We start from the raw sequence: 19,237 nt of genomic DNA, 5'->3' as shown, positions 1-19,237 counted from the left end.
TACCAAACTCTAGAGTGTCAAATTGCTCTCAAGCTGTTATAAATTTGTTGTGCTATTTATTTTTTAATTTGATTTGAGCAGTAAATGTGGGCTTTATATTGAGTAAAATTCAAATTGTCATGGATCCTTAAAAGGTACGATAACTGGACACAGCATATATGGGCCACCTTTAGCTGGAGGCCCCTTTTGGGACCATCCATATTTAAGTCATTATAACTCCATAATCTTGATTTGAAATCGGTTGTTGCATTAGTCTTCTTTTTAACTTTTTGACTCCATTGACTTATTACTATCAAACGTGTGTGGCGAAGTGGATGAGATTGATCTTTCTTCAAGTAGAGATCTCGTATATATGTTTGTTTCAATTAATTTGAAAATGAGATACGATTCATGTATAATCAAACATACCCGTCCAATGAAACAAAGTAAATTTAAATGTTAATTATGACAACAACGTGAATACTCCTTTAATCAAGTTGCGTATGATTATAATCTCTAATTAGGCCCACCCAAATACATTATAGTAATATAATAGGGTAGTGTTGATGCAGAAAAGCAATAACGATAGTTGGCAAGCAAAGTGTGTTTTTGTTGCTTATAAACAGAGAAAAAAGGGAACAATTTAATGATGACAGTAATAATTTTTCCTGCTTGTGTGTATTCTTACAAAGTGGATTTTCAAAGTGCTTTTTGAATCCTCCACCAAGCTTTCCTCTTCTTCCTTCAAACCCTAGAGAGAGAAAAAAGAAGATTCTGATCTGATTCATCATCAAAAGGAAAGTGGGTACAAGTTTGAAGACAGAGATTTTTGGAAAAGAAAACACATCAATTTCATCATCATCAGTATATCTTTTTGCTGTTTTTCAACCTACATAATCATTTCACCTAGACTTTCTTACAAACACCTTATCTTCATGGATCTATCATAGTCCGACTTCCTTGGTGAAAGATAAACTGAAGTTTCAACTTTCTTTGTTACATTGAAGAAAAATGGCGCACACGGAGCACCCCACCACCAAAGGCCAAGCATGGTGAGTAACAATAGTATATTTTCCATTTTCTTCTTCTTCTTCTTCACGTATTGTTAACTCAGATTCACTGTTTTACAGGTTTTGTACTACAGGATTACCCAGTGATATCATCATTGAAGTTGAAGATATGACCTTCCATCTTCACAAGGTTGGTCAGTTGTGTGTTGAATGAATAGATTCTGAAATGATAAATATGTGTTTGTTTATTTTTGTGTCGGTTGTTTCAGTTTCCCCTGATGTCAAAAAGTAGAAAGCTTCATGAAATGATAACAGAGCAAGAGACAAATGCAAGTAGCAGTAAAATCCAAAAATCTGCTGAACGAGACAACGATTGTGATGGTGATGAGGAGATTGAAGAAGAAGAGGATAATGAGGAGGACCAGCAATACTGTATTTCGTTCCCTGATTTCCCGGGAGGTTCAGAGACATTTGAGACGGCTGCCAAGTTCTGTTATGGTGTGAAAATCGAGTTGTCTGCATTGAACGTTGCTCCACTCCGCTGTGCGGGTGAGTACTTGGAGATGACTGAAGAGTACTCTGAGGATAACCTCATTTCCAAGACGGAGAGGTTTCTTTCACAGACAGTGCTAAAGAGTATTAAGGACTCCATTAGAACCCTAAACTCGTGCAAAAACATCTTGCCGTTAGCAGAAACACTCGGCATTGTTCAGAGATGCATTGATGCCGTTGCTGTTAGAGCTTCAGCTGCCGATCCGTCTCTCTTTGGCTGGCCGGTGAATGATCACGGCCCTGGAAATGGAGTTGAAGCAAGTACTCGCCGTAAAGGTGCCAACAGAGGAGGTGGTATGGATTCATGGTTCGAAGAGCTAGGGCACTTGAGCTTGCCTTTGTTCAAGCGTTTGATTTCTGCAATGAAAAGTAGAGATTTGTGTTCAGAAGTTATCGAGAGCTGTCTAATGTATTATGCGAAGAAGTACATTCCAGGAATTTCACGCTCAAGTAGGAAGACATCGTCGTCTTCGATACCATCGGAGAATGAACAGAGAGAGCTTTTGGAGACTGTAATTACCAACCTTCCTACAGAGATTAGCTCAAGAACTTCAACAACCACAAGGATTCTCTTCGGCTTATTGAGAACAGCAAACATACTAAATGCTTCGGAAGCTGCTCGAGCTGCACTAGAGCGGAAAATCGGATCTCAACTGGAGCACGCCACATTAGACGATCTTCTCATTCCAAGCTACTCTTATCTGAATGAAACGTTATACGATGTCGCTTGTGTGGAGAGAATATTAGGATATTTTTTAACCGGATTGGAAGAGAGGTCTACCGCTAGAATTCAAGGCGAAGAAGAAAACATCAGTGTCAGATCCACGGCGCTAATGTTAGTCGGCAAGTTAATTGACGGTTACTTATCAGAAATAGCCTCTGATAATAATTTACTACCGGAAAAATTCTGTGAATTAGCTGTTGCATTGCCGGACCAAGCAAGACTCTTTGATGATGGCCTTTACAGAGCTGTCGATGTGTATCTCAAGGTAATGACATTTTCTTAATTATAGAAGTTATTCACTTTTTTAGTTCTATCATTTGTGTTTAATATTGTTAACTTAATTCCTTATGCAGGCGCATCCATGGATATCGGAAGCGGAGAGGGAGCAAATATGCGGAGTTATGGATTGCCAAAAGTTAACACTAGAGGCGTGTACACACGCAGCTCAGAATGAACGGCTTCCACTTAGAGCCGTAGTTCAGGTACTATTCTTCGAACAACTCCAACTCCGGCAGGCAATCGCCGGAACTCTTATGGTCGCCGATGTGAATCCAGAAGAAATCCCGCGGCTGTCAATTATGGACGTGAGGGAAGAGGAGGGTGAAGGTGGGGAGCAAGAGGAAATGACAGGAGTAGTTGGAATGGGACGTGCACAGGAAGGTCGTAGCACGTGGAGGAAAACAGTGAGGGAGAATCAAGTGCTACGGTTGGATATGGATAGCATGAGGACGCGAGTACAAGAACTTGAGCGCGAATGCTCCTCAATGAAGAAAGTAATCCAGAAGATAGATAAGGTAGGCAGCAGAGAAGGAGGAGGTGGGTGGAGAAAGAAGTTGGGATGTAAATTCAAGACACAAGTATGTGACTCGCATGAGCCAACGGTTGTGGAGGCCAAGAAAGGACGGGGACAGCGTCATCAACAATAAGAAACAAATCAATTTCTTTCTACTACCTAATGGTCTCTACTTTTAGTTTTAAATTATAACACATCTGTTGTGCCGTAATTGAGAAATTTGTTCCCAACTTACTACTCCATTCTTTAGTGAACAGATTCTTTTTTGTTTGTAAGTTGTTGCGGTTTTCTATATTTAGCTCTCAATGATGACAAAGGAAAAACACGGTAGTTGGAGAATTAAATTCAGTAATGTAACGTGTTTGAAAATTTGAATTTCACCACTTCCTTAAAAATTGCTCTTAATTAGGTGGGAAACTACTACGTATAATACTCCACGTATCTACTAATCTGACTATGATGATGAACTACTTTATATTTTGATGAAATTTGAAGTAGCTTTATATATATATACTAATAGAGTTCACTTACCTTGGGAATTTGGAGTTTTAATTGGACAGCAAAATTAAAGAGTGCATAGTACTAAAAAACTTTGATGGAGAGAGAAATTCGTGTTGGACTGTTTAATGATCGGGTGGCCCAACAGTTCGGCATTATGTCATAATGCAACAAAATGAGCATTGCTGGCCTGAAAAGATGTGTCGAACGAATCCCTTTCATTAAAGAAGGATAAAGTGTTTCTTCTCCTTTTAAAACAATTTCTCTTTCTCATTTGCCTTTGCTAATCGAAAAGCAGCTCAATTATTTTATCATGCACCACTGAGAACCAACACTTCACTTGAACTTTATGAAAGAAGGTAAACAGAATAATAGAGATCGTAGAAAGATAAAAAAAAAATGAATCCTAATTTGTGCAGTGAAACTAAAGAAATTTACTCTTGGTTTGGTCATTCCATTAGCAAAAATTATGTACTGGAGTACATATTAGAGAGCTAGAGCTAGCTGTTAAATATGGGCTAAAAGTTTTATTTATGAGAAGTGCTACATTAATTATTGTGAGTAATAGCTTTACATATTTTTCAAACATGTAAATTTAATTATCAAATCAAACAATGCCATGTATATTAACAGAAAGAAAAAACAATATAACTTTTGGTCATCCTAGCAAAGCAAACCTCAAAGACCACGAGTAAGAAGACAACGAGAAAATATACCAAAAGACGCAAAGATTTAACGTGGTTCAGTCAATCAATCTACGTCCACAAAGAAGATGAGCAATCCACTATAAATATGAGAGTACAAAATACAGAGGGAAACAACCTCAACCAGTTCACTCGGAATACATGGGAGGTTTACACAAGTGATAACATATCAAACTTGTGACCCACAAATTCTCCCTCTAACCAAAACTCTCAAAGCCCTTAAGACTACCTAAGAACTTTTCCTACAAGAAAAGAATTAGTCAATCCAAAACCTTTTTCTAAAAGAAAAACCTATTTATGGTAAGAAATTTAGGACAAATAAAACCTAACAACCATCTGTCATCATATAATTCTAATCAGTAAAATAACAAAATTATTATTTACAATCAAGTCAAAGACATTAAGTTAATATTTATATCTAAAAGTCAGATACCTAAAAAGAAAAATGTTCTGTGTACTGTTCAGATTATTCTCAAATTTTTCTTCAATTGATATTTTGGTTGTTAGTCATTTATGTCTACTTGAGGCAAAAATGCCTGATACTTGGCCTTCAAAAGGTCATACTTCCAATAAAAAATATCCACAGTCTAAACACATATTTTCATTAAACTCGACAATTTTTTTTTGCAAAAAATCGATTATAAATTAAAAAGAGTATTCGTGCATTGGTCCGTCTGGGACAATGTCTAAGCTAGTTTCTTCACTGGGCCAGGACAACAAAAAAGCCCAGTAGTAGTCAGTTGGGCTCCAGAAGAAGTATTGATTGGGCCTGAAGCCTATCCCTTTAATATAAGGAAACCCTAAACCTACTAATGCCTATAAGTAGAACAGCTTCATTATATCTATGACCTACTCTATCTGCCAAGGAGGTAATTGTTCTTCAGTAGATCTCTTACATTGCATTAAGGATATGATTATATTTTTTTATTTCTGTTTTTGTGTTTAAATCGTGAATGTTGAAGTATTAGTTCCTCAATGATGAACAAACAGATGACGAGTCTGATAATCCATTCTTTTAAAATAATGAAGACAATCGAGGCATTTGTCTGAGAGGAAATCCTATTTGCTACTTCTACCTCGTTATTACTACTTCGCTTTTTGGTTTTTGATTGTTTATGAGATTTTAAATCTGGTATAGCAATCGCTCTTGATTATATAACCAAGTTTTCATTTTTTAAAAAAGAGATTTAAAAGTTTCATTCTGTAGTTCCTTTTGAGTTTAGAGTAAGATTTGCGCTTGAAATGCGTGGTAACATGTTACCAATTCCAAAAATGTTTTCCTTTTGAACTTTTGTGAGATCTGTGCTTTCAATGTGTGATTTTAGGGCTTCACTCCAAAACACGTATGTTTAAAGAGTCGTTATAATTCGATCATGTTCTTCCCTTCATCACACTAATGTTTTGGTTAAAATTTTTTCTGAAATTCGTCTTTCCCATAATTTGAATTTAAACTAGCTACTATTTGTTTTGTGTGCGTGTGTTTTAACATCATAACTTTCATAAATCTATTTAAAATGGGCGCTGGTTATCCCTACAGCAGCTGGATTTAATAATAAAACAAGTTCCAATGGAAGGGCAATAATATAAATGAATGAAGATTACCACAAATATAATCGTAAGAGGGGACTACTTAATTAGCTTGAAAATGTGGGATCCCATAATCAAATAAATGTTAGAATTTAGTAAATGGTTAATTGCTTGACAGGAGAAATGTTAGGTTTTTAAATTTTTTTGACAAATATTACTTGGGTGAAAATTTTGAATCTTTTTGTGTTAGGCCGTAATATTTGGAGAAAATATATTCATTATAGGTTTGTATTAATAGCAAGATAAAAAAACATTGATATAACAAAATTCATGACTTCCGCAATTAGTCAATGCAAACCACTGCTATAGAGAACAGCCGTGAACGCTTTATAGTAATATATGTGAGCATCAGTGTGTCTCAAACGCAGCTCCAAAATTGCTTGCCAAAGGTGATCACTGTGAAGCTTCAGTGACATATTCAATCCCTTGTGGCATCTGCATTTTCCAATTGAATCGTCCTCAGTCCGATAAGAAAATAACCCAGAAAGCAGCCCAGGGGTAGAATTTCGGAAACATTACAGTTTCACCTACAGCTTCTTTGATAGGTCTTTCCAATTGAACTCTTAACAGTCTCTACCACTTCAGGCACAAGATGGGATGTCTCAAAAATACATTTTCCATGTAAGAAGCCATGCTTGTAGTCGTTGATGCCGGGTTGATCCATAAAAGACGAGGGACTTTCTGAAGAAGTTTGTTTTTGGTGCAATCCTATAAAAAGGAGCAGTATTTATAAAAGAACTTCATGAATGTGATAATCTGTGTTAGATCATGAGACGGGGGGAGGCAGTGGGATGCCATTCTTGAGGAAGAAAAAGGGTCCCATGACAGTAGGTAGCTAAGGCAAGATGCCTCGATGGGTGAATGGTTGTGTAGAAGTCAAACTGAGGGTTGCAGCAATATGATCAGGGGCTGATGAAGAGGAATGGCCATTATTTCCAAAATAGTATATAGAATTGAAGGGACCAAAGTGTACAGTTCCTTTGGCAAGAGAGGAAGAAAGAAGACAGGGATCGAGTAATAAGAAGAGCAACAAACAATGACGGCTGCTAAGGGAAGCCATTGAGAAGCAGGAATGAGTAATGGAAAAGAGAAGATGGGCTATGTAGTAGCAGAGTAATTAGTTTGTAATGCAAAGCTCTAAAGAGGCATGCTGTATTTATAGAGCATAACATGTTTTCCAAGGTTATTTAGGGTTTTGTTTCTGTTGCATTACCTTTCTTCTTTCATTTAGCTCAAATTCTATACACAACTCCGGCTTTACATGGAAACTGTACAATCCGTTCCCTTTTCCTATTTTCCGTGGGTGTATGTATGTGTCTGTTTTGAGGGGGAGAGAGAAAGAGAGTTGCTGCCACCAAAAGCAACTGTACAATTTATTTCTTGATTGTACCGTGCTCCAGATCCAGATTATCCTTCAATGTTATGATCACAAACTAGAGACTACATATCTTCAGCACAAAATTAGTGCTTTGTAGGTAGGCATAGAACCAAACTAGGATACAGATGATCTTAGTCGCTACGCTGCACATTATAGGTTGATTTCATGCCGATGCAATCGATGCCATGACTTCAAATAAGAGTTATTGTTCCAACACAAATGAAAATAAAGACATCAGGAATAAAGAAAATATTTCAAATGAATTTTGGCTCTAATTCCTTGTTCTTTCGCTTCTTATGTGGGGGTGGGAGGAGGAGAGAGAGCATCAAAATAGCTCCAAATTCATAAATTAAATAGTAGTATTAACTTACTCCTTGCAAGCCTTGTTATTCAGGACCCGATTCACTGATGGGGTATTTTGGCTCCCTTATGTGACCAAGCTAGGAGACAGTAGGACATGGGAGAGAGAATCTAATTATTGATGATCCATCTGTATCAGCAAGCTAATACATTATCCAGAGAAAAATTCAACTTAAACACGCAGTAGAAAAATTCAGCTCTCTTATTCATGTCAGGAACAAATGGCAGGATAAGTTTACTTTATTTTGACTACCCATCGTGTGCTTGTGCACTCCCCTAGAGCTTGTAATTTGCTATTCCAATGTCCACAAGTTTCAGTTTCACACTTGAACTGAAGAGAGAAACATCAGCCGGTGTAAATTACTTACATATTTGATTAGGATAATATCAGAAAGAAATCTAATCCCCCAAGAAGTTTGATAACATTACCTTTCATCAGAGAATTCACTGTCACCGCAACTTGGGGTGGAAGATTGATCACATTGATGGGATGACTGTCGTGAAGCTCCAAGCAGATAGCTTCTACAGAATGATGCAGTCTCCTTACAGCTTTACGCGCGATAGAAAAAACATTAATTAGGTACACATTTTCTATCATCGTTCATTATTAACACAAACAAGCACTCAAGGACCAATTACCTGGCATGAGTGGCACATCATGAACAGTCATAATATTCTTATTTCCTGCTGCCTTTCTTGAAGACTCAGCCGTGGCAAAGAACTTCTTCTTGCCTTGGTAAAATGGAGGAGCTGAATGACTTTTTGTACTCTTCTTCTTCCTAATAAGCTCATCTGTTTTACCTCGACTTCCAGCATCAATCCATTTATGTAAGTCACCATCCACCCTAGAGGAGAGCATAGCTCGTGGTATCAAATAATTCTTAAGAATCTCTTCACCATGAGATTGCATGTGTCAAATCATCTCCATCATAATAGAATTCAGAAGGACCTGAACCATAAACATCCCATGTAACAAGTTCCTCTATTCTGGACATCTTCTCACTAGAAAGAGCATAAAATTGAGATCACACTTTGCAGTCCTCTTTCTCCAAATTATTTATGGCAGGGACCAAGAGATTACGTTCGATGTTTCCAAAATCATATGTGACAGCAGCCTCATGTTTAACAGGAAATAACCCTCTGTAGGTAAACATTAGAGGAATCTTTATTCTATCTAGATTTTTTCAAAAGTAGCTAAAGAGAAGATAGTGATAAACTACATGATAGCATACTCTTCCACTAACCACCCTCCAGAATCCCCCCCCCCCCCCCATCTTTAAGTGAGGCAAGTGGACGACTGCTACAGCATACAGGGAAGGGAATGTGGAGTGGACAAAAGCTACATGTACAAATCATATCAAGTACAATGAATCCTAAGTGATGTTGCATAAAAATGTCGAGTACAAATGCTTTCACCGACAGAGTGACTTCCAGTCCAGAGATTCGCGACAGTATACTCAACAATAAAAGGAAAGGGTGCAAATCCTAAAAGTACCATTAAGAACCAATTAGTCACCACAAGATATTCTTTTAAAACACATCAAAATAGCTTTATCAGATTAACACAGTCCGTATCAATGGTGCCAAAAAAGGAAGTTATGCTGCACATCAGAGCATTAGAGTAGTGTTATATGTTCAAGTGAAGTCACTTTCTCTAAGATCCAAATCATTTATATTGTTCTCTCATTTATTACTTCAAAAAAGAGAAAGGATAATAACTCAGTAAGGAGGTAAAAGTTGATACCTTTTGAAAACAAAGAACACATAAAAAAGTAAAACTCGAAAGCTCTTGAATCTCTAGAAGGATGCCAAAGATCAACAGTATTAGCATATTTAATAGGTCAAAGTTGTGTTTCCAACCTCCACAACTGAAGAATGAAAATCAACCTAAATTTTTTGATAGGGTTCAATTTTTCTGAATAACGGAATTTTTTGTGGATTAGATGGACCAGGATTGACCTACAAGTGTGAAACTCCTAACAATATGAGCCACCTCTCCACCCTGATCTCAAAAATCAATAAAAGCTGGATGTCATCATCTCCTAAAGATATCAAGGCTCCAAGAAGATTGATGTAGCAAATATCTAGATAAATGAAAATCAAGTAAATTTTGAGGAAAATCGCAAAATTCATTCGAAGGGAAGCAGAAATGATTGGGTAAGAGAACCAGGAGACTAAGTTCAAACCAGAAGAATTGTCAGTCTTGGAGAACAGCAAACACATTGTTATACAAAATTCAATACTCCAATCAGTAAAACAAGTATGTATGACATATGTCCGTCTTAAAATTGGTCTGTTTGCTTTTGCAACCACAGGAAGCTAGAAACGTGGTTTTGCATTATTCTCCCATAACAAAGGGGAGATTATTGTGTTCTCTGGGAATAGATGTGCCGCAAGGGCCTTCTAACTGTTAGGGGTTCCATCTTAATACTTTGAAATCCTATACGATTGGTAATAAATAATGATGTTCGGCAAATTTTAACATATTAATTTCACACATATTGAAGTTCCAAAAAATGATTAGGTGTTTTGAAATAAATTTTACATAAAGCAACCCAAACCAATTCTCACAAAACTAAACCTAAGAAACTCAATTCTACAAAAATAAAACCAAAGACTCACATTCGTTTCCCAATCCCACAACACTTAAATAATAATTGCCAACAAAAACTCTCACCTTAAGTTCCACAGAGGTCATTGAAGGCTCCAAAGTCAAATCATGTAAAGATCTTGAGCAGTTCAGGTTCAAAAAACACAGTGGATAAATCTGAGATCTATTTTGTTGTTACTGTCTCAAAAAAAAATCTGAGATCTATTTCGCTACTCAATGTCAGAAGCACTACCAAAACTCATCTCTATGTTATTAAGTAATTTATGTGTTGGTCTTTTGGAAATAAATCTTGAATTGATATCTGCATTACAAGGAAAACAAGAACACCACTGAAAACAAGCACTGAAGCACCGATATAGTAAATGCACTGTGAGAAACAAGAATTCAATAAAGTGAATGCTAACCCCAACGATTAGTTTCCATTTTCTTTGTTCAGGAAAATATACTGAAATAAGTTCATACAAAAATATTGAAAGACCTGCAAATTAAACAGTGATTGTCAGGGAAATAAAGTGTAGAAAAGATAAACTTATCACATCTCCTATCCATCAACTTGAGCCTGTATACCTTCACTGTGTGAACATACCAGAGATATATCCTGAGAGTTTATATGAACCATCACTTGCATTCAATTTGTTAAGGGAACTCAGATGACACCCGAACCCACTGGACAACAGCAGAAACAGAGAAGGACAAGCACGTGTGCAAAGAAGGTCATCTTCATTGCGTGCAAATGAACAAAATCTGAAGAGAATAAGACAGGAAATATCCTCAACTTATCTGGAATAAACAAAGATGATCCATCATGTATCAGGCTTCTGTGCAACGAACAGCTCCGCGTAAATGGTTTCTATTAAAGCCAAAGCTTGCTGGGGAAGGATGCAAATCATCTGAATGGTTGTATTTTGATGTCGTTGTTGTAAAGGCGCATATAAAAAGTAGAAAGAATGGCCAGACAACAAGGAAACACAAAAGAAGATGAAAGGAATGCGAAGTACATGACATCATACAGTAAAAGCAAAAACAAAATGTAAGCATCAATATTTTGTGTTGCGTACAGCTGTACCAGTTTGCCCAATTACAAGTAAAACCGAAAAACAATAAACAAAAGAACATCTGCAAAAAGATATTAACGTACACAAACCGTCAACAGCCTATCAGTTGAGTAATGCATGCAACCCCTATAGACTACAACAACCATTCCAAGTTATGAACATAATAGTTGTCAGTCCAATATGTTGCAAAACAATTACCATGTCTTTCTCTCCTTGTCCATCTCGTGAGACACCAGATCCTTCAAAAGAAATTACAACTTCAGGGGATGAAGGAAAATAATAAATTGGCCAGAACTTTATGTCCATCAAAATGCATTAGATCAATGTCGCCGATACTAATACTTACCATTATCATCCATCTTAAAGTTCACCTAGGAGAACACAACTTATAAGAATAACAAACATCAAAAGAACAGTCCTACAAGGAAGTAAATCTCATGGAAAAAAGAAATAGTATTGTGATATAAGAATATTCATTTGGGGAAAAAATACTTCGATACTAGAATGGAGCATCATGCTAATAGGAGGAAACGTATATCAATTTTCATGTAAAGCATATGCCCTCGTAATCAGAACTAGCAAACAAAGGAACATAAGAATTAATGAAAGAGTCTCATCGATCACTACCTTTTGTACAACGACTTGCCATATCCTCAGCAGCCCACATCTATTGATCCTCAAGACATTAATTAAATCCGAAAACATAAAATTCCCCATTCTCTTACATGACACAATTTTCAACTCTTAAGAAACAATCAAAATAAAAAATTCTAGACCATGTTCATTTCAAAGAAGAAAAAAAGTCTAGACCATGTAAAAGAAAATGACCACTGAGGGTGTATATGGTAGTCTGTCCAATTAAATGTCTTCATTCAAAGTACTACAAATCACAACTTCTTAAAATTAAACTACTTAATTTTATTTAGAGTTGTGTGTGTGGGGCCTTAAACAATAAAAACTTCACATATTTCCATTCAATGGCTTCATAATTCAATTATAATTAAACCAATAACAACACTACGAGTATTTATCATGACTTCATAATTCAATTACGTTAACGGTTCACCTCCATGCGGCAACCACACTCATCTTTTCCAGTGAAAGAAAGGCCAGCATCTTCAAATTGCTACACCATAACAGGATTCACCTACACAGCACCGGATAAGTTTTTAGCAGTCATCCCTTACTAAAGCTATCACATGGTCCATATATAATTATAAAACCAGTCCACCTAGATGTGCAATAGTTACCCCACAGTTCCAAATTTAAAGGAAAAAAAGTGTTGAACCTCATATCTATGACGTGCCTCTCATCTACAAAGCTCTGGTTGCCAAATCTGAGAAAAGATATAGTTTATCCACTTGGTGATATCAATAGGAGAAATCATCCAGAATTATCAAGATACAGCGAATGCAGTGAGGTTGGAGGAAAGGAAGCACTTACAGTATTGCAGGTTCAGAATTTTTTACTTGAAAATACATTCTTATTAATCCAAGACATATGGTACCACCCATATGTGTGATTGAACCCTGTGAACATGATCTACAGGTTAATGTAAAACACATGAAGATCGTGAGGGAAAATCATGATGACAGGGAAATATCAGAAACAAACTTCCGGCATAAAAATTACACAACTGTGAGTGTTGGGATCAAACTCCGTACTGTTCGCATCTTGCAACCCAGGAATGGATCTAGCATACTCGATAACAGCAATTTGCATGCCTAGACATATGCCCAGGTAAAGTATCCTGTTTTACGGGCATATTTGGCAGCAACTATTTTACCCTCCACACCTTTATCACCAAACCCTCCCAGAACTAATATAACATCCGACCCCAATTAACAGATGAGTCCAACAGATGTCACACATGAGTACATAAAATTAAGTAGGTGTACTAAAGAGTAAGCTCGGCTATCATATAATGTGAAATTTCCTTTATATGTGCAATGCTAATATATTCTTGATAACTAAATTTCTTTGCATTCCTTAAAAGTATGCATTTAAGAATACCAATGTAACTTCAAAAATCCATGAAGTTCTGGAATTTTTCTTAAAGAGAATACATCCAAGAATTCCAAGATAATATGATAACAATGAGTTCTCAAATTTTCTTTCTTTCTTTATTATTGGATGGAAGAATACCAAGATACGGGAAGAGCAGTAGTTTTACTTGTCTTGTAAACAATGGCAAGAACAAAGATCAAGTTAGTAGTTTTATACATATCCTAATGTATATTACCAATTAAATCTCAAAAGAACTTTACCTTCAAAACATTACGATATTCATTTCGTCTCCAGTGAGTTTTAGCAACAATTTCCACCAAAGAAAGACAGAAATAGAGCTCTGAACCTCTCCTTTAAAGCCAAAGCTTGCTAGGTAAGTACGAATGTCGTCTGAATGGCTGTACTTTGATGTCGCTAGCGTAAATGAAGCATAAGAAACCATATTAAGATGGTCAGACAAAAATGAAGACAGAAGATGAAAGAAACAGAAACATATACTGTCTCCATATAAGTACCAATATGTATGTTCCAACTCAACTTCAACCACAATAAATAATCAAAACACCTCTACATAAAGTAGTGATCAACAACAAATATCTTTCATCTCTCTATCTCCAAAATGTAAGCCTTAATATTTTGTTTTGTGTACAGGCTACAGCTATACAACTTTCCTCAATTACAGGTAAAGACACAAAATTAAAGATAAAAGAACATCTGTAACAAATATTAATGAACACAAACCAATAAACAGTCTATCATTTGATCAATATCCTACAGACTAAACAACCATTCCAAGTGATGAACATCATAGTAATCAGGCAAAATAAATTATGTACAGCAGCATCAATACAATAGAAAAGATTATCATATCTTTCTCCCATCAGCACCAGTCCATCTCGTGAGATACTGGATCCTTTAAAAGAAATTACAACTTCAGTGATGAAGTAAAATAATAAATTGAACAGAACTTTCTGCTCATCAAAATGCATCAGATCAATGTAAAAGAAACTAAAACTTACCAATGCCAATTGGAGAGATACCTTGTAGAAACTAGGTTAGGTTCAAACATAAAATGAACAGTCCAACAAGGAAGTAAATTTCATGGAAAAAAGAAATAGAGTTGCGATATTGAAATATTTTATTTGGAAGAAAATAACGATACTAGAATGGAGCAACATACTAGGGAGAAAAATAGTATCAATTTTCATATAAAGCATATGCCCCCATCATCAAAAGTAGCAAACAAATGAACACAAGAATTCATTGAAAAACCTCAACAGGCTGTGACTGTTTTGTTTGTGCAAGTAGCAAACAAATTCCCAGGTGCAATTAATCGAAACAATAGCACGACTTGCCATCGTTTTGTCACCTAGCTATGATATTATACGCAGCCCACCTCTACTGATTCAAACATTAACAAAAATAAGAGAAGACGAACCATATAATTCACTTCTCTTACGTGGCACAATTTTCCATTTTTAAGAAACAATCAAAATCAAAGTCTAAACCATGCAAAGGAAAATGGTCACTGGGGGTTTATGAAACTCTGTCCAATTTATTATCTTCATTAACAATACTACAAATCACAACTTACTTATAATTAAAATACTTACGTTTTTATATTTGAAATAACAGATATTATTACCAAAGAGCCATGTAAGTACAAAGAAAATTCAAATGGACAGCCCCAGTCTTGCAGATCAAATCATTCTTTAACATTCAAACTAGCTATGGATAGTAATCTAGACTATTCAAAGCACTAACTAGTTTTGCCTTCCTTCCTCCTCTAACGTGAATTTCTTCGACAATCATTCGTATAAGAACACCAACTGGCCTCAATTTGTTCTGAAATATTCTTTAGTTCCTCTCACGTGACACTGTATAAATACTTGCTGCTAGAGCCATTCGAAATTCTTGAACATCCTTAACCTACACTACACTACCACCGCCAGGGTGGCAACATAACTTATATTTTAAAAAAGGGGTTTATTAAATTTTCTTGAAAAACAACAATTCCTTTGAATTTTTAAAAAATTCAATCGAGTTCTTGAATTTTCCTTATTCTTTTTTGTGAGAGAATAGAAGATAATGGGAAGAACAGCAAAATACCAATAAAGATCAGGATAATTGATTTAGGGTTTAGTCTTTCAACGCACATCAGTCGCCGGGACGGTTAAGAGCGGCAATCCGGTGGAGAACTCGCCCGGTAGCGTGCAAGTTCTGCCTATAGATGGTGCTGACTGCTGGGTTTTAAAAATGCGTGCTCCTTTACAGTTATTAAAACTTGCGTATTTGATACTGCGGGGGTAATTAATACGCACAAAGTATATTACTTTTGTAAAAAATATATATATTACATTGTTAACGTGAAATTTGTTGTTATCATATAAAATTATATTTTAAGAGAAAATTATATATAATAGTAAATTAATAACCTAAAATAAATGGAGTAGCTAGGGTTGATTTAATTATGCTTTATAGCAAACGTTTGCAAAAGATTGTTGGGCGCCTCTCTCTCAAATATTCTCGCTCGCCACTCTCCTCCAATCTCTCGCTCGCTTCCTCACTTTTTATACAAACACAAGTGTATGAAAATTATTTTTAATTGTATAAAGCAGAGAAAATTGTATAAATACATATATTTTTGTTCCCCTCTCTCCTCTATTCCAGATCTCGCTCGCCACTTTCCCAAATCTCGCTCGCCACTCTTGCCTTTCTCACTTATACAAACAGAAGCGAAATGTATAAATTGCGTTTTTGTTTGTATAAAGCGTGAGAAAATTGTATATACACATGCATGTACATATATTTTCGTCTTATACACTTATAATTATGCAATAAAAATACTCCTCTGTCAGTTTCTTTTGCCTTTTTCTCTTTCTTGTTTTATACAATTCTCAAATTATATCTAATTTCCCTCTTTCTCATTTTATACAATTCGATTCAATTGTATATTCCTTGTCAAGTCTTTTTTGTCTTTCTCTCTTTCTCATTTTATATAAATTCAAATTGTATATAATCGTTTTATACACTTATAATAATACAATTCGTTTTATACAGTTCTCTGCCCATTGTTAGTAGAAGGACTGAAATCACTTACTTTAATTAATGAAAGATTAAATATGATTAGTGAGATATCACAGGGACTAAAACCAATATAAGACAATAACAGGGGGACGAAAATAATTATTTTCTCTTGAAAATATTAAAAAATATTCCAAACTTTTATATTTTATATAAAAGAAAATTTATCATTTATTAATTTCAACTAGTATTTATCTACCATGTTACTCCATTAATAACTAATAACCGTTCATCTTTGCTCTATGTAAAACATGGCAGAAAAAATAATAAAATATTTTTAATGAGTTATAATTCATCGTGACAAGATTGAATATGTGATTGATGTATTGCTCTTGAGTCTTGTCAATATTGTTATTTTGGTGTAGTTGATTGTTATCAATTTGGTTATAAAGTTATTTTTTAAGGTAACATATTTATTATAAATTAACAATACAAAGTTAAAAAGGTATTCATAATAATTTGTAAAACTTACGAATATAAATCATATTTTTAAAAATAATTTAATATCACTACCAAAATTTATGATTAAACGCATAGTGAAATTTCATTTAAAATTAAATTATCGAGAATAATTCAAATTAAATTTGAATATTAAAAAATTATTAGACAAACTTCGCATAAGTGCGGCTGATAAACCACCATGCTACGATAATTTTATATTTTGGTTCACGTTTTATTTTGGCAGGCTGAGAAGGAAGCTGGGCTACTATGACATTTGCGAGGCATCAGTCACAAAAAACGGAAGTGTACTCTTGAATATTTTTAATATACAATTACGATAACATTTTGGATGTCTGGCCCATTAGCTCAGTTGGTTAGAGCGTCGTGCTAATAACGCGAAGGTCGCAGGTTCGAGACCTGCATGGGCCATTACTTTTTTCTAATTTCTTCTCTTTATAACTCTTTACTATTTATTTTATGCATAAGGAGTGTGTATCGATTTATCCTAAGTACTAATTTTGCCATATGGCAATCCAACAAACCAATGAAAGAAAACCTTATCCTATATCTTATCTTACTCACAGCAAAACCACCAAAAATTATTTCTGCAATCTGACCATCCAACTGTCACACTTGTTAGTTTCTAATAAACAGAAACAAACAGCAGCAGAGAACTGATCAGAAAAACAAAAACAAAATGGCAGCCTCTCTACAAGCAGCTGCTACTCTTATGCAACCAACTAAGGTTGGTGGTGTCTCTGCCAGAAACAACTTGCCATTGAGGTCAGCTCAAAGTTTGAGCAAGGCATTTGGTCTTGAACCATCTGCATCCAAGCTTTCTTGCTCTTTGCAAGCTGATCTTAAAGATTTTGCTCAGAAATGCACTGATGCTGCCAAGATTGCAGGATTTGCCCTTGCCACTTCTGCCCTTGTTGTCTCAGTAAGTTAATAGTGTTTTGTTAAAACTGCTCATTTTTTGGAATGATTATCTTGTCATCTATAGTTCATGTTCCTTTAGTTTTGTGTCCCTTTTTCTTTTGATGTCCTGTGTCTAAGAGAGAAATTTGCAACTTAATCATGTAGGGAGCTAATGCTGAAGGAGTTCCAAAACGTCTAACCTTTGATGAGATCCAGAGCAAGACATACATGGAAGTAAAGGGAACTGGAACAGCAAACCAGTGCCCTACCATAGATGGAGGTGTTGATAGCTTTTCCTTCAAGCCAGGCAAATACAACGCCAAGAAGTTCTGCTTAGAGCCAACATCATTCACCGTCAAGGCAGAGGGCGTAAGCAAAAATTCAGCCCCAGACTTCCAAAAGACCAAGCTTATGACTCGCTTAACCTACACTTTGGATGAGATTGAGGGACCGTTTGAAGTATCTCCTGATGGCACTGTTAAATTTGAGGAGAAGGATGGAATTGATTACGCTGCTGTTACTGTCCAGCTTCCTGGTGGTGAGCGTGTTCCGTTCCTCTTCACCATCAAACAACTTGTGGCATCTGGAAAGCCTGAGAGCTTCAGTGGCGACTTCCTTGTGCCATCCTACAGAGGTTCATCGTTTCTTGACCCAAAAGGCAGGGGTGGATCCACTGGTTACGACAATGCTGTTGCATTGCCAGCTGGAGGCAGAGGAGATGAGGAGGAGCTCCAGAAAGAGAACGTAAAGAATACCGCGTCTTTAACAGGAAAGATCACATTTACTGTTACCAAGAGCAACCCACAGACTGGTGAGGTGATTGGAGTGTTTGAGAGCATTCAGCCATCTGATACTGATCTGGGGGCAAAGACTCCTAAGGATGTAAAAATCCAGGGTATCTGGTATGCCCAGCTTGAATCATAGACAGATCTTAGACTTTGTGGATCATTTCTTCGTTTTTGATTTTGTTATAAGTTACTACAAGGTTTCAACTTTCTATGACCCAATTGGATAAGTAATGAGACAACTATCTTCCTGTATATTATCAAGTATAAGTAATAATCCATTAACATACTGAGTTGCAAAATGCTGATATGTACTTAGATTTGCTAAGCGTTCCATCTCAAGAAAGTAAAAAGTTGTATGCTTGCCTAGACTCTGATATAATCGTCGAATCTGTCTCTGTATTTGGCAGCGGTAAGTATTGTTGAGTGATCCATCTAATGAGTCTCAGACACTTACCCATCCTGTTGAGAGATGTCAAATACTACTACATCCAGATAAGGCTATGAAATGGTGATCCTTACCAAGTACCAATCTGACAATTGACAAACAGCACGGTTCAATTCACAGTTTTAAGATGGATCTCCATGAAACAGTTATCTCGTTAATTTCATATGGAATACCATTTATCGCAATAACTTTAGATATAGCTTATAGTTTTTATATCTATTAGTATTTCAGAAAAAAATGCCTTCTATCTAAAGTTGCATTATTGTCGTTCTCATGTTCTCAAAGAAGACGATCATTTATATA

General features: G+C 35.8%; 3 protein-coding genes and 2 non-coding genes across 30 annotated transcripts; 4 read left to right on the top strand and 1 right to left on the bottom strand.

Moving 5' to 3' along the window:
* The first annotated feature begins 239 nt into the window (after positions 1–239).
* LOC101258020 (BTB/POZ domain-containing protein At5g66560) lies at positions 240–3,453 on the top strand. Its single transcript, XM_004232028.5, has 4 exons — positions 240–1,031; positions 1,110–1,179; positions 1,259–2,530; positions 2,619–3,453. Exons 1-4 carry the CDS (start codon positions 991–993, stop codon positions 3,189–3,191), a joined length of 1,956 nt encoding a protein of 651 aa, XP_004232076.1. The 5' UTR covers positions 240–990; the 3' UTR covers positions 3,192–3,453.
* A 1,777-nt stretch (positions 3,454–5,230) lies between these two features.
* On the top strand, positions 5,231–5,315 carry LOC112940998 (small nucleolar RNA SNOR75). The gene has a single exon (XR_003245826.1). It is a non-coding gene; the product is annotated as a small nucleolar RNA SNOR75 (small nucleolar RNA).
* A 697-nt stretch (positions 5,316–6,012) lies between these two features.
* On the bottom strand, positions 6,013–15,560 carry LOC101258808 (uncharacterized). 26 transcript variants are annotated; one of them, XM_069293951.1, is made up of 14 exons: positions 15,368–15,530; positions 13,519–13,672; positions 12,695–12,780; positions 12,540–12,587; positions 12,318–12,398; positions 11,598–11,622; positions 11,450–11,490; positions 10,973–11,086; positions 10,764–10,862; positions 10,601–10,674; positions 10,263–10,497; positions 8,225–8,725; positions 8,015–8,134; positions 6,013–7,916 (listed from the first exon to the last, which is right to left on the bottom strand). In XM_069293951.1, the coding sequence occupies exons 12-14, from the start codon at positions 8,493–8,495 to the stop codon at positions 7,906–7,908; spliced, it is 402 nt and encodes a 133-aa protein (XP_069150052.1). In that variant the 5' UTR covers positions 8,496–8,725; positions 10,263–10,497; positions 10,601–10,674; positions 10,764–10,862; positions 10,973–11,086; positions 11,450–11,490; positions 11,598–11,622; positions 12,318–12,398; positions 12,540–12,587; positions 12,695–12,780; positions 13,519–13,672; positions 15,368–15,530; the 3' UTR covers positions 6,013–7,905. The 26 variants fall into 26 exon arrangements, 24 of the variants coding, with proteins under 24 accessions (XP_069150052.1, XP_069150049.1, XP_069150045.1 ...); XM_069293948.1 differs by having other exon boundaries at positions 10,973–11,065; XM_069293944.1 differs by having other exon boundaries at positions 10,973–11,065; positions 11,598–12,398; positions 15,368–15,544.
* Positions 15,561–17,138: 1,578 nt separating this feature from the next.
* On the top strand, positions 17,139–17,212 carry TRNAI-AAU (transfer RNA isoleucine (anticodon AAU)). Its single transcript has one exon. It is a non-coding gene; the product is annotated as a tRNA-Ile (tRNA).
* A 186-nt stretch (positions 17,213–17,398) lies between these two features.
* Positions 17,399–18,784, top strand: OEE1 (oxygen-evolving enhancer protein 1, chloroplastic). Its single transcript, NM_001321416.1, has 2 exons — positions 17,399–17,723; positions 17,867–18,784. Exons 1-2 carry the CDS (start codon positions 17,481–17,483, stop codon positions 18,623–18,625), a joined length of 1,002 nt encoding a protein of 333 aa, NP_001308345.1. The 5' UTR covers positions 17,399–17,480; the 3' UTR covers positions 18,626–18,784.
* The last annotated feature ends 453 nt before the right edge of the window (positions 18,785–19,237 follow it).

The sequence above is a fragment of the Solanum lycopersicum genome, chromosome 2, assembly GCF_036512215.1.
Source record: "Solanum lycopersicum chromosome 2, SLM_r2.1".
Lineage (NCBI taxonomy): Eukaryota > Viridiplantae > Streptophyta > Magnoliopsida > Solanales > Solanaceae > Solanum > Solanum lycopersicum.
Note: the sequence above shows the minus strand (reverse complement) of the source record. Positions and strands in the feature narration are given on the sequence as shown.

Bases quoted from the DNA above. Each gene is read 5' to 3' on its own strand.
- LOC101258020 (XM_004232028.5), top strand. From the start codon at position 991: ATGGCGCACACGGAGCACCCCACCACCAAAGGCCAAGCATG. The intron at 1,180-1,258 runs GTTGGTCAGTTG...CGGTTGTTTCAG, and splicing joins TGACCTTCCATCTTCACAAG to TTTCCCCTGATGTCAAAAAG. The intron at 2,531-2,618 runs GTAATGACATTT...TTCCTTATGCAG, and splicing joins CTGTCGATGTGTATCTCAAG to GCGCATCCATGGATATCGGA.
- LOC101258808 (XM_069293939.1), bottom strand. From the start codon at position 8,495: ATGCAATCTCATGGTGAAGAGATTCTTAAGAATTATTTGATACCACGA. The intron at 8,135-8,224 runs GTAATTGGTCCT...TCGCGCGTAAAG, and splicing joins TGATGTGCCACTCATGCCAG to CTGTAAGGAGACTGCATCAT.
- OEE1 (NM_001321416.1), top strand. From the start codon at position 17,481: ATGGCAGCCTCTCTACAAGCAGCTGCTACTCTTATGCAACCAACTAAG. The intron at 17,724-17,866 runs GTAAGTTAATAG...TTAATCATGTAG, and splicing joins CTTCTGCCCTTGTTGTCTCA to GGAGCTAATGCTGAAGGAGT.